Genomic DNA, 26,173 nt, shown 5'->3' with positions numbered 1-26,173 from the left:
TTTAATTTATTTTCAAATTTGTGTGTTGGTACTTTTAATTTAAACAGTTACCCTTTTTGATTTCAATAGGTGTTGGATTCCATTGTGGCGTGGCTGATAATATAGCTGCAACAGCTTGTGAAGCAGCCACTCTTGTATCCCATGATGGAGCACGTAATAATACAGAAATGCGACCCAAAAGTGTGTGTAACTCATGTGGATGCAGTCTCTGTACTTCACCCAATTGCTTTGCAGCTGCATTACGTGTTGCAGCTGATGACCCTGATTCTAAAAGTACAAATAATCGATCTAATCTGAAAAGAAAAATTTTTCAAATTATTAATTTTGTTGGCGTGATGTTTAACTGCAGAAACATATAAAAAAAAACCCAAGCACTATTACTCCTAAACACTAAGCATTTTGGTTGGAGAATTTAAATTTTAAATATCGATAAAAATAGTTTTTATATTTTATTTATTTTCGATCCATGGTAAAAGATCATAACGTACTATGTACGTTCGCACTCGAATGTATCTAGAATCACTCCAATCGATTTTACCTGAAGACACTCTCAGCATGTCTTTACAATACACTTTAAGAGATATCAGGATAGAATGCATATGATTTTCCAACAAGTACTAGTACGCTAACCTATACAGAACGCTTTTTGATCTAAGGTACATGACGGAGCGTTTTTTAAACTAAATAAATTCAGTCACCAGTTAGCAATGATTACGATAGTGTGATATAAAACACGAAACAGTAAAAGCAAAACTTTTTACTCTACTCTAAAAAATGCTTTTTTATTTTACTCGAAAACAAAAGCATATATTTTCATAGAAAACAAATGCTGTCTCATAAATAGAAGCAATTTCACGAAACTTAAACGAATCCAGGGACTATTTACCTTATTATTTCGACATTCGAATAGTTTAATACTCGAATAATTACATGTGTATTGCTTTTTGTCAACATAAACGCTAGGGTTATCTAAATAGTCGATTAATATTAATTATTCTTTTCAATTTCCTTCCATTTAAACTATTTTAAATTGAATTGAATTTAACTTTTTAAAATCACTTACCTAGAGGTCATTTTGTTTCAGTTGTGTATACTCTTTACATCTGAAAGACAAAAAATAAAATAAAATTATTATTTCTCATGAGTAACATAAAATTTATATTATTTACAATAATTTTTTTTTTGCAAAAATAAAATAGGTAATTCGTGAAGCTTAACACTACTCTAAATAATTACTTTCACGAGTTCGTTAATGTGAAAAACTTGGGTCATAAAAATATTATTAATGTATATAATGTTAAACTTGTTAAGATAGATGATTTAATTAAGTGGGAAAATAAATTTTCACAGTATATCAATTGCAAAAAGTAAATTATAAAACTTTTTAATTATTTTAAGGTCAAATTTATTGTATTATATATATGACGTTTCTTGATTCTTGATGGTTTTGTTCTCCGGATATTTATTTCCGAAACTTCCTTAGGCAAAACATCCTCAGTAAAAGAAAAAACTCGAAATTTTGTTTTGTTACATCCTCGGCAAAAGTAAAAAAGCTTGAGACTTTGTTTTGTTAAAAATATACAATATTTTACCAGAGCACATTTTAAAGGTAAATAAATGATTTTGAAGATGCACTCCAAATTATCTTTGAATCGGAAGTGTCATTCAGACAATTGGAAGTTCAGAATCATTTGAAATTGAAAAGTTATATATGATTTTGTGTTTATGTTATATGTCTCTTTTATCAATTGGCCCTTAAATTTCGACTATTGCCTGGATGACACTTTTAGTGACCAGAAGGTACTGATGGAGCCCTGCTGGCGAAGAAAGAAAGCCTGCTGAAGAACTACTGCCAGTTTGACACGTCATTAAAAAGTGTTGACCATTATTAAGGACGACGTCATCATACTGGACAGCATACTCACACAAAATTAAACGACTATGTAGATGTATCTCCATTATTTCAACATAATCACAAAAGAAACACCGTCATTGTATATAATTTTTATTGTATCAATATTTTTGAGCGGTTTATAATTTAAATTCAATAATCGAATACAACACAATGGTTGTTTGGTATTTTCCTTTTCAATTTGAAAGAAAACAAAATTTATATAAACTAACCCGTGGTCGTCGCTTAAATTAGTATTAGGAGAACATGTCTTAAAAATAGCTCGATTTGAAATATATTCTCGCAATAATAATTAATCTTTATTTTGTCAATTGTTGGATTCTGTATTAGGAGAATATTTATAAAAACTGTTTCATTCGAAACATGTTCGCCTACAATTACACTTAGTTTTGTTTCTCTTGGTATGGATTTGAAGATTTTAAATTTTAAATTAAAGAGAAGCGATACATTTTTAGACCGTGAGTCTATTTTTCGTAATTAACCAGTACGATAATCTTGAAAATTCGGGAATTTTATAAGAAATAAGTAAGATATCGCCATGGGAAAAACACGCTAGAGAAATGATATGTAAGATATTTGCAATAATATTGTTGGGAGAGAAATGATTAGATAGAAATATTTATTTTTTCATATCATTACTTTTCGGTTCGGCCATATGCCACAGACAGAAACACAGCGGTGAAACTTATAATACCCCTCTTTTTGAGCCGGGGTTAAAAATTACACAATTTGGATAATGTTTAGTGATTGATTTTGTAGTTTTGGCGCCTCGAACCTTTTATGAAATTATAATTTTCACAAAATTATGATAATTAAAATTATTTCAAAAAGTATTCTGCATAAATTTTATGCAAATTGTGGAAATAAAATCTCCAAAACATCCTAAATATTCAAGCCAATGAGCCATTTTTGGAGTTGTATACTGGATGTATATATTCGGCGTTTGTTCCAACTTCTTCGATATTTGAACGTATTTTGCCAAGGCCAAATTTACATGCGATTTGTGAGAGATCATCGTTTCCTACAATATGTTTAAAAACACATCCGGTATACTGCAAACGCAATCTAAAAATGATCTAGTTTTCATTTTATATAAAGATAATATTTTTTTTAATCATAGACAATAAAAAACCCACTTTTTCCGCATAGAAAAATATATTATTCACCCACGAACATTATGAATTATAATGAACTATTATAATTCTATTAATATTTTTATTATCTGGCGTTATCCGGTGCATTATATGAAATGACATTATCCGGTGCATCTCATATTCAGTTCGAAATAAAAAAAATTAATATTTAAATTTATGCATAAATTAATAGCATTAAAATTTATAATTTTTTTAATTCATTTTTAGAACAATGTAGATGGCTTTAAAATATTATAGTTTGATTTTTCAAGACCAAAAATCCTTATACAATTTTTCAAAACTTTTCAACTTAATGTTTATCATTTTTTGAAAAAGCAATGATAAATAGAAGATAAAAATAAAATAGAATCAAGGAAAACTATTTTAACCTTTTTAAAATTTTAAAGTTTCGGGTTTTAAAGAAAGTGGAATGTTATTTTAGCGTCTAATTTTATTTTATTTTCCAAAACTATAAAAGATTAATGTTGCACATTTATAAATATCTCCAAGTTGCTGGTAAATTAAAGCTAGTTTCGTACAAACACCATTTAATAATTATAAAATTAAAACAGAGGGTAAAAAAAACCTTTTTTTCTGCAAATACAGAAAGTTTTTCGTATTCAATTTCTGCCGAATGTTTCCAACAACAAATGCTAGATTTTTACGAATGACTACTTTTTAATTTAAAAGTGCTCTTCTATATCTTATCAGCTGTGAACTTCAAATGACATCTTTGGTAAACTCCAAAGTTACAGGTTACTATAAGATGCCCAAGCCTTTTTGGAAATTCACATTCGCGGGAAATAGTTTGTTCCTATAATTTGAAAGTAAAAATTTGCTTTTTATTAACTCGCTAACAAGTGATAGCCCACCGGCTATGGAGACTCTTCCAAAAACAGTAATTTCGCTTACACAATAATGCACTTTGCACTCTAACGATAATAAATTAACGATTTAGATAATTAACATTAAGTCAAATTCTTTAATAAGTTAATAAATAAATAAAAAAAATTTTATTATATTCTATCAAGGTCAAACCATATTTTTCTTTAATATATTTTTCCACATTAAATTCTATAGAACAATAATTAATTAACAAATTTAATTTTTTGGTAAACGGAAGTTAATGATCAAGGATAAATAACAAAGTTCATGTTTTTAACTTCTATATGACAGAATCCGCAGCGGTATTTTAAATTTTTGAACCCTTAATTATTTCCATTTTCGAAGCATGATAATTCTAGAAAAAGAGTCCTCGGCTTATCCCGGCTTAGTGAGTACTCAACTTATTCCCCATTTATTTAATAAACTTAGCTTTTCGAATATCAAAATATCTTCAAGCATCAAATTTTAGATCCGATTGGGCTAAAGATGTGGGCGCATATCAAAAATATTTTCTGCCATACAGTTAAAAAAACCGTAGGAATATTATATTAATAATGGAACAACCTACACACCTGTTTTGGATGCAAGATACTAAAAATTTACCCGAACAATATGAGATATCAGCGTAGGTAGAGTTCGTTTAAACCCAAGTGGAACCGAACAAGAGAGAGTGTACATATAGAGTACACATACATATGCATCGACCACTCTCTTGCTCTGTGTCAACTTGGTTTGAACGAACTCTAAAATTTCGAATTATTATACCATGTTCATGTACAAGGTATACTAAGTTTAGTCCCAAGTCTGTAACGCTTAAAAATATTGTTTCTATGTACAAAATTTTGGTATAGTTGTTCATAAAATCACCTAATTAGTCCCTTTCCGGTTGTCTGAAAGTGAAATAACTCAAAAACGAAGAGAGATATCAAACTGAAATTTTTATAGCGTGCTTAGGACGTAAAAAGTGAGATCGAGTTTGTAAATGAGAAACATAGGTCAATTGGGTCTTGGATCCGTAAAAAATGTTCCTTATACAAAAATAAACAACTTTTGTTTGAAATATTTTTTCGTAAACATCATTGTTTACCCGTGAGAGCGCAAATTGTATAGTATGAATTATATGGGAATATCAGTTGTATATGTGTGACATATATGTATGTGTAATGTGACAGAGTAATCAACACTATCTATACATGGTATTTCGACAATTAACTCAGTCAATTGTTTGTTTTCACTTGTTGACAATAAATTTTGTATAAATTCATTTAACTTTTACCCAATTTTTTCTGAAATAAATCTAAAAAAATCGCTCTTTATGAGATTTTGAATGATATTTCACAAACTATGAATTCTGAAAATTAATAAATCAACAAATAAGCCCCGATTTTGTATTTTTTTGGGACAAATTTACCTTATGAACTGAGTTTAATCGAATTTTCAGGCAACAAATTTTTTCTCGGTGTGTATGGTAGTAATTTTAAACCAAAAAAAGATAGGTATCGTTGAAAGCGCCATGATCTTCCGCTGGTTATAGGCTTGACGTTATCTCAAGAACTCGTCGCCCAGACATCAAATGAACTAAATTTTTATGTTTGCTTTTCAAAAACAGAGAACTTTTTTCTAACCGAATAAAATTCTACCCATAAAGATTGAACACCTATTATTTCTATGCATGGGAGTTAAGTTAGTTTTTGCTGTTTTTTTTTTTGTCATTTTCAGTGGTTTTTTTTTATCTCAATGTAATTAACATAATTAATAATAGTTAATTAATTATATTAACTATTGTTTGAAGTTGTATTTTATTATATTTGCCATTCTTATTAAGTAGGTCATCATATAGTATAAAAAAAACTTTTATTTTATAACTAAACTTAATTTAGCTTATCATAGTTTTTTTGCGGCTCGTTGGAAAAGGGAAGTTTTTATTGTTATTAGGTCAATAAAAACTAGTATTGTGTTTGAGAGAATGATTCTAATAGAGGAATTAATTCATTCAGAATATCATATCGGGCAAATCTTGTGGTATGGAGCCCGCAATAAAATTTTGATTGAGTGAAGAATTTCTGTCATTAGAGTATGAACGAAGTTGCATGATAACTTCATCAAGATTTCGACATTTTAAGAAGCCTTGATTATGGCAGTTGTTAAAAGGGATACGGTAGTATAGCAGTCAAATCTTCGACTTTGGTATCCAAAACGAAAAATATTATATGTCTATCTTATATCTTTGTGCATTCTGCGTTACGAAACGGTATAATATTCTTCTACCTTCTACAAGATCTACCTTCGTATTTAATAAACAAAGTCAGTTACACGTATTAGTCCTTATCTTAAAAATTACTGAACCGATTTTGATGAAATAGAGATCCCCTGAAGATTATGTATACGTTTGTATAAAAAAATTCAAAATCAGTCCCCAATTGGTGGAGAAATCGGTAAATATTCATAAGAAGGTTCAAAGATGAAAAATTTAGTGGGTGAATTATTCTACGATATGACACGTAAAAAAATTCACAGCGTTTTCGGAGAGAGAGTTTCCATTATGGCAGTTTTGGAGAGGAGTAGAGTTTAAGTCAACTTGAAAATGTGGATTCTAACCGGTTAAACTCAAGTGCGAGTTTCTTGTATATGTACTTTTATGGAAAAATAGTGGCAGACACCGCAGACTGGCAGTATGACGGTAATTTGAAATCAAGCGTGGGAGAAGTCCCGAAAACTGCTGTCAAACAAAGTAAAAACTGAAAAAAAATTCTGTCGCTTGTCAAATAACTTCCAAAACGACCGCAACACTGGTCGACAATTCTAAACTTTATTTTTCACTAACAAATGGTTCAGTCGCGAGATTATCACTTATATTAGAAATGTTAAACATTTTATGAAAATTTGACTCGTGCAGTGATTGTTTCCTATTTCGTTGTTTCAATTAAGCACGGTTTCAGAATAGTACACAATTGCTTCAATAAGAGTATGATTACCGATAACCATGATTCAAATAAAAATTCTTGATGGCCCTTCTGTCTTAATGCCTGAAAGGGGGTTCAGAAATCTATTTGCTAGAAGGGTTCAATAAATACGCCACTGTTTAAACTTTAAATGAATCAATTTCTGAGTCAATGTTACTTGGTTCAACACTAATTAAAATTAATTATTATATTGGATCAGTGCGGACTGATTTTTACTTTGTGACATTTAAAAATAAGTATAATAGTTGGTTATCATCACACCTTAATTTGAATAATAATAATTTAATAAAAAAATTTATAACAGTGGAATCAAGGACAAAATTATACTTTTAATAGTATGACTATGATTTGTATTTTTTTTATTAAATAGTTACACAAAACATATTTTAAGTGATATCACAATTTATCTATTTTTATAAAACACTGCATTTTTTTAATTGTTATATTATTTATAATTTCTTTCATAAAATTATCGTTGAGTGAAAGTTTTAATACTGTGGAAAATTTACATATCATAATGGGTATTAGGACACGGAGACATTCCAGAGAATTGTCAACCCGGCGAGCTTGGTACAAATGGCACAAGGCTGTGAGACATAAGCATCAATAGGCCTCCGGAAGTTTCGTTTGTGAAATGAAAGCTGCTCCAGAATGAGGATATCTTAAGACAGATCAATCTTAGATGGAAAGAGGAACGTACTTGTGGTACTACAAGACAGATATGGTCTGAGTACAATCGAAGATCATATATCGCTTCAAAGAACTTTTATAGACAAAATCATTTCTTCTTTAAAGGAACAACGGTGAGACGGCAGGCCTGCTGAACGACCGGGCCTACCAGTGTATCACGATTATTGGAAGAGCTGTCACAGTGAGAAGGAGAAAACGATCGTTCGATGTCTCATCTTCTAGGTCACTGTCCAATTCTTGCCATGAAGAGATGAAGTCATTGGAGCCAGCCTTTACTGACGACCTCTTCGATCTGAAGTCCGTTTACGTCAAAGCACTCTTGCTTCTTAAACAGCAGCAAAGGGTTCCTGGATTAATGGCCAAGAATGGGCCAACACTCTTTTCGGCATCACAACGGACCCCATTGTCTAAGTGTGTCTCACCCCAGGACGTCCACTCTAACCAAGCCTGACATAGAGAGTAGAAAAACAGTGAAAACAAAATATTTCTGCATAAAAATAATAACAGCAAGTAGGATTTATACTAATTTATAGATAATAATACTCTCAGGAAGCACATAATCTCTAATTTAATTTAGAAAGGTAGTAAAGATTCGCAAGATCTTTAAAATCGCAAACAAGTGAAATTTACAAAATTTTAAAAATCCCTGAGAAATTTTTCGGGTACGGAATCCTAAATTCGCACTTGAAACATATCTAAGAACATTCTCCATTAAATTATCTTTTTCCTTAGAGCCTTCTCCAAACTGAACCGATTTTGAAGATCATCGCCTATTTTTTAAGTGTTCCGGGTACGGTATCTTATACTCGCACTTGGAACATAGCTAAGAACACTCCCCATTACCTAACCTTTCAAACGAAACAAAAAAAAATCCAAATCGGTTCATTCGTTTAGGCGCTACGATGCCACATACAGACAGACAGACACACATAGCGGTCAAACTTATAACACTCCTTTTTTTGGTTCGGGGGTTAATAAATGAAGTTTCTAAATAAAAGAGGGGAGACTGATTGGAGGGTTAATTTAAACAATTACTCAGTTTTACTCTCATGAAATAGAAAAGGGTGGGTAGTTTTCTCCCAAAAGACTTTCCTTCGGTTTTCGGGGGAAATATGACTAAAACTTGCTTAAAAGTTGAACTTTGGTATTTAAAAGATGCTGCAAAATGCTTAAGAGGAAATGACTTTCTGCCAATTTAACTGAAAATTTTATTAAATCTTTCTGCATTTTGCAAAATATAGTTTTGTAAATGTTTTTGTTTCACTTCGTGTACCGTGGTTTTTAATGGCCAGAATTAATAATAATCTTAGTTTGCAATATATTGAGTTAAATTTTTCAATTCATAAATGGGAAGATTATAAACAGGATGTTCAGAGCTTGCATATTAAGTAATCTCTTACACGTGTTTTCATCAATACACTTCCTGCATATCAAAATGCTCAGTTTAAGTAACAGAAATTATGTGTACAAAGTTTTGATTAGATTAAATGAAAGGTGATGTTATACAAAAATTGATTGCGGTCAACAAACTATTCCAATTGGGGAGTTTCCAACGTTTTCGTATACTGAGATGATTCACCCAAAACAAAAATATTTACTTAAATGCCTCTCAAACTTTAAATGCTGTTTTCTCGAAATGATATTCTTGATACTGACTTGTGAAGCTGACATAACAATTATACTTCAATTAAATAAGTTCATTTAGACCACATATGACAAAAAAAGTTTATTTTTAGGTTTTGGAAAATCGCTAAAACAAAAAGAAATGATTCTAATACGTGATTTTATTTCGGGTACTGGGTCAAAAGAAGTTATTTTCGCCACGATAAAACATCTTTGATGTGATCTTTCATACGTTTTTATACCATGCTTATATATGTAATATGCAAGGTATACTAAGTTTAGTCCCAAGTTTGTAACGCTTAAAAATATTGATGCTACGCACAAAATTATGGAATAGGTGTTCATAAAATCACCTAATTAGTCCATTTCCGATTGTCCGTCCGTCTGTGGACACGATAGCTCAAAAACGAAAACAGATATCAAGATGAAATTTTTATAGCGTACTCAGGACCTAAAAACTGAGGTCAAGTTCGTAAATGAGCAATATGGGTCAATTGGGTCTTGGGTCCGTAGGACCCATCTTGTAAACCGTTAGAGATATAACAAAAGTTTAAATGTAAAAAATGTTCTTTATAAAAAAATAAACAACTTTTGTTTGAAACATTTTTTCGTAAACATCACTGTTTACCCGTGAGGGCGCAAATTATGCGTAAATTGTATAGTATGTATTATATGGGGATATCAGTTATGTATATGTGACATGTATGTATGTGTAATATGATAGAGAAATCAACACTGTCTTTGCATGGTATTTCAACAAGTAACTCAGTCAATTGTTTGATTCACTTGTTTTTATTTAAAATTTACATTTGAGTTTTTCTTATAGATTCTCGAAAACTACATCCCGAAATGCTGTTTTAACGGTAATTTGTTAAATAAAGAAAAAAAATTTCGCGCCAAGAGGAAAAAAACTTGAAAATAAAAACGAAATTATTCATTTCTTTTTAACATAATTAATAACAATACAATTTGTGGAAACCAATTATGTAATTAAATTATATTATATTACCTATCACAAAAATGTGCATATTACGAAAATGTTAATTACTTATATATTATGCATTTAATATACAAGTAATTAATGTACTGGAAATTGATAGCTAATTAAAATTGTTTTTTTGTTTTAAATATATATAGTTTGAGTTAACTAAATATAATTAGCGTATATAATGTAATAATAACATAAACTTTTTGTTAAATCATTTAAAATTTTTATAATCAAATTTACTAATATAACAAAAATAAAAATTTGTTTATATTTACGGAGCTAATAAATATATATAAACATTTTACATACAAATTTCAAATATTTTGCGTTTTAAATTTTTTAATCACCTTTAAGTAACAAAAAAAGCTTTTAAAATATAACTTGAAAGATTTACTTGATACGTTTGTGTTTATTTAATATTGACTCCCGGGCGGCCTTGAATCCACACCCGAGGAAAATAACATATTCAGCCTATGCAAAAAATTACATTTTTGTAGCATGTATAGAAACAACAAGGGTAGTTTTGGGTTTTATTCTATTGTCAAGGGGATTGCTTTAGAGAAATTTAATTTTTAAATTTTTTTTTGTGTTTCAAAAGCATAAGTATATTTTTACAGATGAGCTTCACAAAGAGGTGTGTTTATATTAATTCGCTTCGCTCGCAAGAATGCGTAGGTTATTTTAACTTAATAGGCTTTTATCCACTAAATATAAATCGGATGGATAAGAGTTTCTAATGATTAATCATTAGAAACTCTATAACAAAATACAAAATTATTTTTTATAAAAAATAAAGATTATTATTATTTTTAGAAATTCAATTCAATAAAATTAGACATTCGGTCACGTGACAGCAAACACCTATCAGAAAGTGTTACGCACGCCATGCCAAACAGTACATTTTAATAGAACGAAGCAGCTTACTTGATTATTGTCACACACAAAAATGTTTGTTTTCTTACAACTTTCATACACAAAAATGATTGTTTGGCAAGTCGTGATGTCATTCAGGACGCCATGACAGTGCAGATCGTTTTCGAAGTAAATTTGAATTGGTTTTCAAATTGCAAAATGCAAATAGCGTTTTTTTTTTTTAAATAATAATTTGTTTGGTGTAAATCAGATATTAAGGTGACGTATAAACCAATTTTTGAAATTAAAGACAAAGGCCTTTTATGGTAATACAGATCCCTGCAATAATCGATGTCCTAAAACAATTTAAATTATAAATTTTGTTTTATATAAAAAAAAGTTTCGAAAACCGTGAAGATTCTGTAGAAATTTAATGCAAAATACTACTTAACAACGGTTTTCAAAATATGTTAGCTTTTTGTATGAAGATCAATTTTGTAATTGAATAAATTTTCAAGTATATTAGGTTTTTGCCATCACTTATCGTATATGCATTCAAGTTCACTTTTCAATGACCCTAAAGGTCAATTTTGTTGTATTCAATGTGACCATACTATTTTATTAGTTCAACTTTTATTTAAATAATTTTTTCGATTATTTTTCGAATTATTTGCTTATGTTGTACAAAATTTAAAAAAATATATCTTGTTTTACATTATTTGTAATATTTGGTTGTATATTCGAACTAGTTTAACTTCAAATTGATTTAAAGGATTTTGATGAAACTTTTCTACTAAATATTCTTTATCATTCTAGAAGTATTTTTTTGGAGTTATCTACTACTTCTTTTATCAAACATTCAGGCGGCAAAGGTGCCTTTTTATGAATGCAATTTTTTTCTATAGAAATTAATTTTTAATTAAATTAAGCGTTAATTACAGACAGCTATATCAATAAATGGTGGCGTTAATTAGAAATAATAAGAAATCCATATCAATAAAGAAAACCAATAAATTAATTTGTGAATAATTTAGTTTATTTAATAGGTAAAATAAATTTAACATACTGCCCACCAGAACATTGATTTTAATGCATCATTTGATGTATACGGAACGGAAATGGAACGTATAGTATGACTCATAATATTTTAAGCGTTTAATTTATTCTAAAGATATCACATTTTGTCGTCATGGAAACAATTTTGCCCCATAAAGATAAAACCATAATGAGCAATTATTGAATTCCAAAAGATAAGACTCTTTTTTAAATTTTATTGGCTAAACGTGACCATAATTTCTATAATTTTTTTGTAGAAATTACGTCATAGTAAAGTGTGTGTACTGTTCATTTACATTCATTTTATTATTATTTTTTTTTTTTTCTTTTCAAATAAAATGCTTAACATTGTTCGAGTATATTGAAATTGAGGTCAACTAATTGGAAGATAAATCCTACAGATTGTTTTTGAAAATATTAGATTAGGGGGCGTCCATAAATTACGTGAGATGATTAAGGGGGGGGGGGGGTCTCGACAAATATCACGCAATTTTTTTTTCTGATTGAAACAAAAAAATATTATACTATTTTGTTGAATTTAATCCAAATTGTATGTACATGTTTAAAATTTAATCTTAAGCGTTAACGTAATATGATTACGATTATTCAATAATTATATATATCGCGGATGATTTTACTGAAAATCATATGGACATGTTGGTTCCAATAGTCTCTCTTGAGACCGCGCATAATTCTCCATGGACTGAATTAGAGTAATTCTTTTTTTTTAATCACAGTAGACATAATTTAAGTATTCTATTCTTAACTTTTTATTACATTTATAACTCTCAGCAATATTGATTGGTAGTCTTAACTAGTCGTAAATAAAAGCACAAACCAAATTGTTTTTTTCTTTTTACAATAAACAATCTAACGCGTTTACGTAATAAACCCACATTCTAAAAAATCTCACGTGAGATTGGGGGACGGAGGAGGGGGTTGACTAAAACCTCACGACATCTCACCAAGGGGAGAGGGAGGGACAGAAAATTTAAAAAAACACCTCACGTAATTTATGGACGCCCCCTTATACTCCAGTGCACTTACGGGTTGACCCAAAAGTTTTGACACCAGATTTTTTTTATTTACTCATTCGATAGGGGGTTGTTTGAAGATCTTAAATCTGATTTCGGGTATTCGGGAAATTAACCCTTTTGCCGCTATCTTGGAAAATGACTTTTTTATGTTTTGGCCTATATTTTGCGTTTTATTCATTCAAATTTGATGATTTTGATGTCGTTGGACTTGCCTGTGTTTTATCTTCAAACCCTTTTATGTCAAAGATTTAAATTTAAATTTTCAATGTAAACCATAATATAATCCATAGACTTATATGTCCACCCATACAATTATATTAATAAAGTAGTGTGTCGTTACTATGGTAACAATATGAAAATAAAAATCATTTTCAAAGTTATTTAATCCCAAAATATTAAAAAATCCATTCTTTTTTTGGTATTTCTTAGATTTCCCGGATTTATATGATAATAAAAGACCAATCAGATTATCCCAAAAATTCCCGAATTTTCTGATTTCATACAATGTATATATTTAACAATAATTTTAAAAACATGTTGTATAATAATTAATAAATTTATTTGTTAATATAATATTTCTGATTATGAAATTTTGCTTTTGATTAATCAATAATATCAATTATAAATTTAGTGTTATTACACGCATAATCAATTATTTTTTATTGTTCTATTTTAATATTCATAAATTTTTACCACAATCATAATTTTGCGGAACTTAAAAATATTCTTTTAAAATATTCAAAATCAAAATTTTGTGGCACAAATTCAAATTAGACACATAATTAATTAAATTCAAAATTGTCTCGATTTCAAATAAATGACTGTCAGCGAAACGATATTAACAAAATTACCTTTAAAAGTTTAGTTTCGAACAAGTTTTTGTTTACTAAAAATTATTTTCAATTTTCTGCTAATTATACAACATTTTGTAAGAACAGGAAAATTTTTTAATTAAAAATTCATTAATTTATAAGGAAATTTTATGTTACAAATTTTCTACTAATTATAATACTAAATATAGCTTAGGATTTTTACATAACGGTTGTTTACATTGGGGGATATTGGCGTTGCTTACTTGAATTTTTAATTTTTTTCGAACTAAGCAAAAGTGAATAGAAAAAATTTTAATTTGTTGCTTTGGCGAATAGGTTAAAAATTTATAATTATTTTTAATCAGAAATCTTCGTACCTACAAAAGGTTGGATGAAATTTGATATCACTACATAGTATAAAACAAAGTCGCTTTTTCTGTCCCTATGTCCCTTTGTACGCTTAAATCTTTGAAACTACGCAACGGATTTTGATGTGGTTTAATGTATAATAGATAGAGTGATTCAAGAGGAAGGTTTTTATGTATAATACATCCATATTATAGTAGAGTAAGGGGTTGAAAGGGATATGCTTCAAAAACTAAAAAAGTTGTGCATCGATTAAGCTCAAATATTGACACGATATACAACCAGGTTCAAAGATCTATTGTTTTTATCTAATTTTAACCTTCGGAGGGTAGAAAGGTGTAGGGAGAAAGTGGGAAGGAATTATCGAATATTTACAAATATACCTAAGTGGGGTATCAAATAAAAGAGCATGACGTGTACATTACAAAACTGTTATACCACGCAAGGAAATGTGGTGGGAGGGGTGCAAGTGGGGATGTTGCCCAGCAAAGCGGGTAGTTCACAGCTAGTAAAGACTAAAAACAAAACAAAAACTAACCCATAAAAATCAAGTTTTTATGATACTCCCTTCCTCAATTTTGCAGTACTATACATTTTTTTTAACGGAAATCTGTTAGATAATTTTTACTGTCGCTACGAGTCTGCCTGCAAAGTTTCAGCTTTATTGGATCACGGGAAAAATATTACGTTAAATTATTAATATTAATACCTAGCACAGTCTGTAAAATACATAATGTTGAGTATTTAAACGTATACTCAACATGATTCAGTTTTGAATATTTTATTAACGTAATCAATCGTTTATCGCTAACTTAATTAATCTTTTGTTTTGTCTAGTATTGAAATTATTTGACTGATGTTGATTTTATTAAAGATTTATTTATCCGGTCAAATTAAATGAAAAAATATGAGTGAAGGTACGAAAATTCGCACCTGGCTAAAATTTGGTAGGATTGTTCAAAACACCATCATAAATGAAATCTAAAAAGTCTTCATCAGGTCAAAGGTCACAAACACGGGGAAAAAATTTTAACTGCTGTTTTATTTTAATTATTATACCATGTATATATGAAATATACATAGTATATTAAGTTTAGTCCCAAGTTTGTAACGCTTAAAAATATTGATAGAATCATCATTCATAGAATCATCTAATTCCGTCCGCCCGTCTGTGAATACGATAAAAAATGAAAAAAGATCATCATAGGTCAATTGGGTCTTGTAAACCGTTAGAGATAGAACAAAAGTTTAAATGTAAAAAATGTTCCTTATAAAAAAATAAACAACTTCTGTTTAAAACATTTTTTTGTAAGCATCACTGCTTACTCACAAGGGCACACATTATATGCAAATTTTATAGTATGTATTAATATGGGATTATCAGTCATGTATGTATGCCATGTATAGGTATATGTGTAATGTGAAAGAATAATCAACACAGTCTATACATGGTATTTCAACAATTAACTCAGTCAATTGTTTGTTTTCACTTGTTTTTATTAAATTATAAAATATGTGACGTCACAACAAGGAGGGGGCTTTAATAATATGTCCATCTGTGACAAGAGGAGGCGAAAACTTAAAAATCGTAAAATTGGTGTGACGATATCTCCTAATGCATATATGGCCCAGTTGGTAACGGTTCTTGGCATGAATCCAAAAGACCCGAGCTCGATTCCTGGTATACAGGGTGGACCATTTTAACCTATTATGGCCAATAGCTCATTTTGTAGTTAACCAATAAAAAAATAACTTAAAAATAACAAAAGTAGCAGAATTTGATGGGGGGGGCACCATGTTCTGACAACAAGTTGGATCTAGTTCTCCGGGTTGCTTTAATACTCCTAATTTAGATCGTAAAAGGTAAAAGATCGAATAACACTTTAAATTAAAAAGTTAATCCTCATAAAAAAAACTAACATTTTTTCGAAAAACGTTAGTTACAATTTTTCTGAGCAACAATTTTATTTAATGTACAAGAATTTACTTGGTCACACCAGATTTGATATGACTTACCTTGAAATAAAAACAATCGCAAAAGTTTTTTTTTTAAAGAAACTTTATTTATAAAATTTCCAACATTTTTTAATAAATTGTATGAAATTTAAAAAATGTAAATTTCAAGGATTTTAAGTAAATTCAAGAAGTTGCACTTAAGTGCATTCATTGTAATCACTTGTTGACTATTGAACTAATTCCGGGAGTAATTTAAAACGTAAAGGTGTATTTTTATCTTGTTTCGAATGTATAAATTTAAAACGTTATAATTTACTGGACCCAAGACTTAAAAAGCGTGAATCTCTGAATAACACTTTTATTCTGACTGTTATGTTGTAAGACTAGCTTAAGTCGACGTAAATCTAAACACAAATTTTGACTAACCCTTACTTCCTAACTTATATTATTCGTTGTGTGCGTAGTCATGGTAGGGACAATAAAATCGATGCCAGCGCTTCCAGTGAAAAATTTTGACGATAAAGGAGGCTAACTAATTTGCAGTTCTTTACATGTTAATATTATAGAAAATGTCAAAATTATTGAAAAACACTAATTAATTGAACTTAATTAATGCATTAAAAATTGTGGAAATAAGAAATTAAATTTATTTAAATTTGTGAGACAATAATATTAAATTTTCAATGTAAGTCATAAATGCAATCCATACAATTATATATGCATCCATACAATTCTATAATTAAAGTAGTGTATCGTTACCATGGAAACACCTCCAATAAAACTCACGCACTGTACGAATAAATGCAAAACTAACTCTGTCTGTCTGTAAGTATGTTACGAAATCATGTCTAAACTACTGAACCGATTAAAATACAATTTGGTAGAGATAGTCTAGAGGCTGAGAAAGGACATAGGCTACTATTTAATGCGAAAAAGGGCAGTCAGGAGTTGAAATAGGGGTTGTAAGGTTGCTTTAAAAACTTAAAAAAGTTCTGCATCGATTAAGCTCAAATTTTAACACGTTATAAAACCAGCTTCAAGGATTATTTTTATCTATTTTTAACCTTCGGTGGGTGGAAAGGTCGGGCGTGAAAGTGGGGATGAACAATCGAATAATTTCAAATATAACCAAGTGGAATATAAAAAAAAGGGCATGACGTCTATATTACAAAACTTTAATTCCGAAACAAGTTGATATGGGGGGGGGTGAAAGGGAAAGTGGGGATGAACGTTCGAATATTTTCAAACATACCCAAGTTTGATAGCAAATAAAAGGGCATGATGTGTACGTTAAAAAACTGTAAGTTACATGAAAATCAGTTCAGCCGTTGAAAACTTGTGAAATCTGTTATCGGGGATTTATCAAATTTCATAAAATTTACTAGATTTGCTACCCAGCGGAGCGGGCGGGTATCAAACTAGTTTAAAATAATAGCAAAAAATTTAAGTACGCTACCTGTACGATATCTATAAACAGTTGTATTATAACAATTGAAAAAGCGACACACTGATTTAAACTTAACGCAAGAAAATCGCTCTAGTTCGATGTTCTTTAAGGATTCAAATCCTTGCCATAAAATAAATTATAAACCATCACTTTAATTAATTATGTTTCTTGCACCAAATAATTAGTAATTAAAACATTAATTAAAAATGTTCATTTATAAAAAAAAATGCAATTCGAGAACTATAAAAAAATTGTTGTTCGCTCACAGAACACTACGTCTTGAATGACTGTATGTTAAGATATACCCTCTAACATTGTGATAAATACGTTGCATCTGTATCAAATACGAATACCAAAATGCTACTATAGGCATTGATATTTATCCAGTCAAAATAGATATTCAATTTGGGAAAAATTCAGAAAGAGCAGGGAATTGATACAGAGACATATTTCATTACAAATGAAAGTTGACAAGTTCCAAGAAATGCCACTTACAGCAAAATATATATTGAAGGTCAAAAGTTAAAAATATCAAGTTTTTTCAGAAATAAAAATTTTTTTTTAAGTCACGAGTCTAATAATTTAGATCATTAACTTCCTGAGCTTATGAAAAATATTCACTTCTATTTTTCTAACTGTGAATTGATATTGCCCTAACTGCTCTCAAATTTTATCAATTTCCCACAAGTGAAAAGCCAGCAAAAAATCACCAAGGTATTAAGTAAGTTAGAACTGTCAGAATGAATTGATCACTGCCACGATGGAAAAGCATTCCTAGTGATCACGACATGAATTTAATTCCTTATGATCATGATAAATTAAAAAAATTGCAAAAAATATAAACTACAATCTTGAAAATCCAAAAAAAAAGAACTTTTTTCTTGGTTTTTTGGATTTTCAAGATTCCTATATGATTTTAGACGATATCCAAGAAACCACGCATCAAATCTTAACATGAAATCGATCATTGAATTTTTTTGGGAATTGTTTCTCGATTATTTGCAATTGGAATTATGTTCCTTATCCGCACGTTTAGATTTGTTTGCTGATTGGGAGGTAAAACCATAAAAGTGCAACAATTAAAAACTCTCCCAAAATCCGACATGCAGGTTACCTAGGAAACTAAAACTGAAGGTTACCTAGGAAACGATTCTTTGTACGAAAGGAACATAGTTCCAACCGGATGCCCACGACACCTCTCGTTTTTTGTTTTTTTTTCTTAAGAAATTTCGAAATTTGTTAGAAGTTAACTGAAAAACACTAAAATGAAATTCATTTACCGTTTGGTCTTGTATTTTCCACAGTTTCACCCGAAATCCGATATGAAGCTCTATATTTTGGAGAGTTTTTTGAAAGTATTTCGAGAAATACTTATTTAGTCGTCAAAATAACTGGATTTTTGTCATCTGTCGAAGCGTATCGATAAAATCCGTAAAAATATTGGTAAAATCAAAAAGAAGAACATAAAAAGGATTGTGATTTGGATAAAAATTATTGTTTGAAGTAATTTTCTTTACTACTTAAACTTCTACGTATTGCCATAATAATTCTTACTTCATAGTTAGCCGACAACCCAATAAATAGGTAATGTTTTAAGCTAAAAAAAAAACGGATTTTTGGACTGCTGGGATTATCTAAATACATTTTTTTAATTTTACAAGTAGGATCGAAGAGAACTTTTAAATTTCATTTCTGTTAATTTTTAACTCTATTCGAATCTTTCGACGATTTGATCATTTTATGTTTATTTTAACTGTATAGAATATTATATTCAATGCACAATTTTAACATGTAAAGCACAGGATGTTATAAATAATTCAAGCTAGAAGCATAAGAAGAGCAAAGCGATATAGAACTATGTACTTTACTTAATTAATGTTTTGAACTTTAAAAATCTCGACTAAAATTAATCAATACAAAAATTTTATCAAAAGCCAGAAATAAAGTTTTCGGAAATAAATGCAAACGCAAAAATCGTATGGAAATTGGCTCCCAGTTAAATTGCCTCAATTTTTTGTTAAATAAGAATAATTTTTGATTCAATATTACTTTCATGAAAATTTTGCTTTACCAGTGAAGAAAATAGGTAATAACTCCAAAAAAGGTGAAGTAGATTTGATATATCAAGGCATACTTATTTTAGTTTCAAGTTTGTAACGCTTAGAAATATTAATGATACGCTAAAAATTTGGGTATATGTCTTCATAAAATCACCTAATTAGTTCATTTACGTTTGTCCGCCCGTCAACACGATAACTCAAAAACAAAAAGAGACATCGAGCTTTATATCGTGTTCAGGACATAGAAAGTGAGTTTGAGTTCGTAAATGAGCAACATATATGTAAATTAAGTCTTGAATCCATTGGACCTATTTGTAAGCCATTGGAAATAGAAAAAAAGGCGTTTAAATGTAAAAATGTTATCCGTGAGGACGCAAAAATATAAAATAGAGAGAGTTGAAAATTTGCAGGTACCTTCAACTTGAGTATTGTGAAAGATTCTCGAAAAATAAAGAAAATTTCTAGAAAATATATTCGAAAAATTTCAAAAATGAAAAAATAATTATGTTGGTTTTCAAACTCTTATAGTTTATTAAAAACTAGCTGTGAACTACCCGCTTTGTTGGGCAACATCCCCACTTGCACCCCTCCCTCCACATTTCCTTGCGTGGGATAACAGTTTTGTAATGTACACGTCATGCTCTTTTATTTGATACCCCACTTAGGTATATTTGTAAATATTCGATAATTCCTTCCCACTTTCTCGCTACACCTTTCTACCCTCCGAAGGTTAAAAGTAGATAAAAACAATAGATCTTTGAAGCTGGTTGTATATCGTGTCAATATTTGAGCTTAATCGATGCACAACTTTTTTAGTTTTTGAAGCATATCCCTTTCAACCCCTATTTCAACCCCTTACTCTACTATAATATGGATTTATTATACATAAAAAGCTTCCTCTTGAATCACTCTACCTATTAAAAAAAACCGCATCAAAATCCGTTGCGTAGTTTCAAAGATTTAAGCATACAAAGGGACATAGGGACAGAGAAAGCGACTTTGTTTTATACTATGTATTGATAATGCTTCTGATCAACACTTTCTATACAGGCTATTTCAACAATTAACTCAGTCAATTGTTTGTTTTCACTTGTTTTTTCCTAATTGTAAAAATTTCATTTTAAATAAAAACATACAATTCTTAAAATATCTCGTTAATAATGTTAATTCCCATCCAAAAATTGTAAAGGAACTCTGTTTAGAATTGCATCCTCCATATCGCTCTACTCTTCGTATACGATACTTTTAGGACATCCTGTAGATGATAAAAAGAGCTTATTATAAATGTGTGGGTTTTATACATGAACCTACCACCTTTCATAAACGATCACCATGGTAATCGTACATAACCCTACAAATGAAATCTGTAAAGTTAGTTATTATATTATATGTGTTTCGACGTAAACATATTAGATTTTTCTAGGAATGCAATTACTAGAAACTAATAATATCCGATGTTATAAAAATATCATAAGGTAATTTTAAATTTAAAACGGATTTGAGAAATGGCTGCGAATATGATTTACATAGACTCTTGTTTTAATAGCCTTTTTTGCACTAAAATATATAAAAATCCGAACACCATTTATCAGTTTTGCATTTATATACCTTGTACATATGAAATGTATATCAAGGTATACTAAGTTAGGTCCCGAGTTTCTAACGCTTTAATATATTGATGACACCTAATAAGTCCATTTCACGTTGTCTGACCCTCCGTCCAAAGACACGATAACTCAAAAACGAAAAGAGATATCAAGCTTAAATTTTTATAGCGTGCTCAGGACACTAAAAATTGAGTTCTTAAATGAACAATATAGGTCAAGGTCTCGGGCCTGTAGGACCCATCTTGTAAACCGTTAGAAATATAACCAAAATTTTAATTATACAAAAATTAACAACAACTTTTATTTGAAACATTTTTTCATAAACATCACTATTTACCCGTGAGGGCGCAAATTGGGACAAAACTTTGGTTTCCGTTTAGTTTTACTCCAAAATTATAAAAGATAGGCAGTTGAAAATTTACAGGTAGCTTCAATTAGTGGGCTTGTAAAAGGTTCTAGGTTTTTTAAACTTTTGTAATTTATTAAAAATAATGCAAGCACTGATATCCAACACTTTCTACACAGTGTATTTCAACAATTAACTCAGTCAATTATTCGTTTTCACTTGTTAAATGGCAAAGAGTAACGACTACTGCCAGAATAATTATTACTATACCATGTATATCGAATATCGTTTTGACAGCCGTTTTAAAATGACTGTCAGATTCTACGCCTGGCTCCAGGAGTCTAGGCTAAATGGAGTCTCTTTATTATTATTAATCTGCCCACTACTTTCTTGTCTACAGCAGATACATTCTACAATTGAATAACTTTATTAAATTTCTATAAATAAACAAGTGAAAACAACAATTGACTGAATTAATTGCTGAAATACTCTGTATAAGAAGTATTAAATGTCAGTATTTGTATTATTTTTGTATAAATAAGAAAAATTTTCGAAAGTATTTTCTATAATTTACTTTCGTTTTTCGAGAATGTTTTACAGGGCTATTAGTTGAAGCTACCTGCAAACTTTCAACTCTCTATCATTTGTACTTTTGGAGAAAATGGGCACCAAAGTTTTGTCGCAATTTGCGCCCTCACGGGTAAACAGTAATGTTTACGAAAAAATGTTTCAACTTTTTGTATAAGGAAAATTTTTTAAAATTTGTTCTATCTCGACGGGCGAATGGGAAATCGAAAATGGGCCAATAAGGTGATTTTATGAACAACTACTCCAAAATTTTGTTCGTATCATCAATATTTCTAAGCTTTACCAACTTGGGAGTAAAATTAGTATACCTCGATATAAGTATACATATTTAATGTATACTGGATATAAAAATAAAGTTTAGATTCTAGTCAAACAATATGTTGTAAAATTTTGGAATATCTTCTTCTAGGCCTGTTAAAATGCAGATGCAAACTAATCTGCTTTTTTAAGAAACCATATTGTCAAAAAAATAAGTTTTAGGAGTTTAAATATGGCAATGAAATTTCGATTCCATTACCTTCATTTACTTGGAAGTAAAAAAAATCAATAACTTGACTGGAGGTGGAAAATAAAGAAATAAAAATTCAAAACTTTTTAAGCTAGAAACCTTAAATTGAATATCAAAGGCTTTTGGCAAGAAATAAAAATCATTTTTTAATTCGCTAAGTCCCTCAGACATAAAATATTCATTAACAACTTTTATTTGAAGCTTTCATTTGTAAACTCAAGATTTTAATAAAAGCAAAATATTCAAACAATTAAGTATGTTAGTTGTTTCATCTCTTGTAATTTATTAAAAATAAACATTACATTCACTTTAGCAAAGTCGTCTAATGGCAAAGACTAATTGTAGGCAATTTTTTACGCAAAATTTCCCTTGCTTATATTTACAGTATTGCTTTCAACTTTTTGATCTCCGTTTCGTGATGAAAAATTTAATTTTAAATATTTTATTTATTACGTGTCTAGCATAAAAGTTTTGAAACATTTTGTTTCGGCAAAAATTAAGCGAGACCACCATGCCAGTATTAAATAATTAGATAGTCAATTGTTAAAATAGACCAGGAGCGTGATGTATTAATAACCCAAACATTCATAATGTAAAAAACCCTTCATGAATTAATATTATTATACTTTTCTTGAACATCCTGTCCTTAAAATACGAATGCTCAGCGAATATATTGGAGAAACCAAGGTTTCTTGTATAATCTTACATAAGCTCAGAGAGCAAAAACCTAGAACACTGTTTTACTTTTTCTTAGACCCTTTTTTGATCAAAAACTCAACTCGAAAGTCTAAACTCATACAAACTAAAATCTTGAAAGCACTTGCTAGAATAAAGTTTGGTACTTGTAAAGCTTTTCATGGAAAAACAGAATCATCTTTCAACTTTTCGCAAACCTTTCTGGATCATTAATTCTATACGGCATGCACTAGGAAAAATGCATTTTTCTGTATCACAAATTGTACCTTTAGTTAAGCGTTTACGATTTCCCCTAAACACTTTGTTAAGCTCCTGGTCTAATATTAACTTCCTCTCATTGAAATATAAAATTATGGACAAACAAATTACTGCTTCAAAATAAAAATTCAATGTTATGAATTATAAATTGATAATTATTAAAATTAATCGGTGACATCAGAATAAAATTATTGTAAACAAATATAAAATATCCAATCATAGCTTTTGAAAAACACGCGTTGCTCTACTGTCAAATTTGATATGAATCGAATTATTCTTACAATATCAATATTTTCTAAATTAAAATTATATTCAATTCAAAATCAATTTTATTATATTATATTTTGATTAAAATCTTTTAATAAAATATTTGAATATTATTTCATCGAATTAAATATAATATTTGAATGGGCACATTTACAAACAAGCCTACACAGAAAATTGTATAAGATTGTAAACAAAAATTAATAATAATAAATAAAAAATGCTACCTATAATTAATTTTATTATCATGCAAAAACTAATATAGCATCATTTTCAAAAAAAATAATAACAAAAAGGTGGTACCTATCAGTACCTACCACATAGAAAAAAAAAATTTGTACCTTGTACGCTAATTTAATTAACTCACAATTAATTAATTAGACTAATTGCACAAAAAAATTAAAAATGGTACTAATGAAAAATAAGTTTTATTGAAAATAACGTCCTTACGTCAAAATAATTTACCCGATATCACAGCGCATATACAATTTTTTTTCTCTTTTAAATAGTACAATTTTATTGACATGCATTTTGTACATAAGAATGTAAGTTCATATGAAAATATTAATTTATAAAAAAAATTAATAAAAAATAGGGTGTTATTTAAATGTACGTATTGTGTAATATACACAAAAAGATGATATAATACCATTTTTTTAAGTTCAGTGACCGTATTTACTAAATAAGAAAACATTAGATGCAAGCAAGATGGCATATTCCTCCATATGGTTTAATCAATTTGTCATAAACAGAAGTTATTAAATAAATATTAGATGAAAAAACTATTTACAGTTAAATTATCATAACATTACAAACATAAAATTTTCCTAATGTTTTCATGACAAACAATTAGTCAGGCATCAAATATTTATTCGCATATTTTCATATTTAAATAATTTTTTTTTTAATAATCATTTCCGAGACCCAATTATTTTATTTTAAAACGTGATTGTAAAATCAGTAAAAATGTACTTACATATTGTAAATTCATTTGAAAAAAAATATCGTATCATCCAATTTTTATGTACATTATGTATAATTTTGGGTTGCAATTTTCATATTTGTTTTGATATTTATCACAAAAAACTATTATTTTATTTTCGGCTTTCACGGGAGGGAAGTGCATTCTTCAAGGTTCAAATTTATACTGACAGCCATACTGCTGATGAGTCCGACTTTATGCCACAATTTTCTTCCGATTGGTGGAAAAAGAATAAAGAGAGTGATAATCATGTGTGGACTTCTTTGTCTATATGAAAATTTCATTCAATGTGTATACCTGCACGCTAATATACAATAATTTTAAAAGTTATTCACACGTTAAAACTTTTGTTTGGTATAGAATATTTAAGTGCCTTTTCATACGGTGGTTGTGAATGATCGATCTATTTATACCAAAGGATTCAATATTCAATTTATCAAATAATTGTTTTTATCTTTTATAAGTGATATTTCGATAACAACTCGTCCAATTGCCAAATGAATACGATTTTGATAGATTTGGGTTAAATTTACCTTTAAAACTTTCATCAAATTCTGAAATAAATTGTTCACCCTTTCTTTCCTTTTTAAAAACAACTGCAAAAATTAAAAAAAAATTTGTATTTCCAATTTCTGTAAATCACAGAACAAGAAACATTACATCCCAAAAAATATGTACCATGATTAGTACCTATATCTATAACAGGTTCATTTAACGATCGATTGAGTAACCTCCAAATAAATCATATTTTGTGTTTGGTTTGTGATTTAGACAAAAATCACTTTTCTAAGGCAACCGAACAGCCAAAAAATACAAAACTTTAATTCATTTAGGTTTTCAGCGACTTTAGTCACGAAGTTTAGATTATTATAATATCTAACCTTTGTGAAATTTGTGTTTAGCCACCATTTTGTAATTTTAGTGGAATACAAAATGGTGGCTGCATGATTATCCAATTTAGTGTATTTATGGGGAATTAAACAATACTAATACTTTCATATATCAAAAATTTAAAACATATTATTTCGCAAAAAAATTTTTAGACTATATATTCAAAATGATTTTAATTTCTTTTGTAATTATATTAATATGTACCATTTGGTTAGGTTAGGTTGGAGTGGCTGTCCTGGGGTTGGACACACTT

The 26,173-nt window shown here is 29.2% G+C and overlaps 1 protein-coding gene across 1 annotated transcript in view; it reads right to left on the bottom strand.

The window, feature by feature from the left end:
• Window positions 1–25,042, bottom strand: part of LOC123296854 (TATA-binding protein-associated factor 172) — a 37,172-nt gene extending 12,130 nt beyond the window's left edge. The window contains 3 exon segments of the mRNA XM_044878530.1: window positions 11–293; window positions 1,064–1,103; window positions 25,024–25,042. Of these exon segments, the coding sequence (XP_044734465.1) occupies window positions 11–293; window positions 1,064–1,074 (294 nt within the window). The 5' untranslated portion in view covers window positions 1,075–1,103; window positions 25,024–25,042.
• Window positions 25,043–26,173: the final 1,131 nt, after the last annotated feature.

This window comes from Chrysoperla carnea, chromosome 3 (genome assembly GCF_905475395.1).
Source record: "Chrysoperla carnea chromosome 3, inChrCarn1.1, whole genome shotgun sequence".
Classification (NCBI taxonomy): domain Eukaryota; kingdom Metazoa; phylum Arthropoda; class Insecta; order Neuroptera; family Chrysopidae; genus Chrysoperla; species Chrysoperla carnea.
This window is presented reverse-complemented; position numbering and strand designations above follow the sequence as displayed.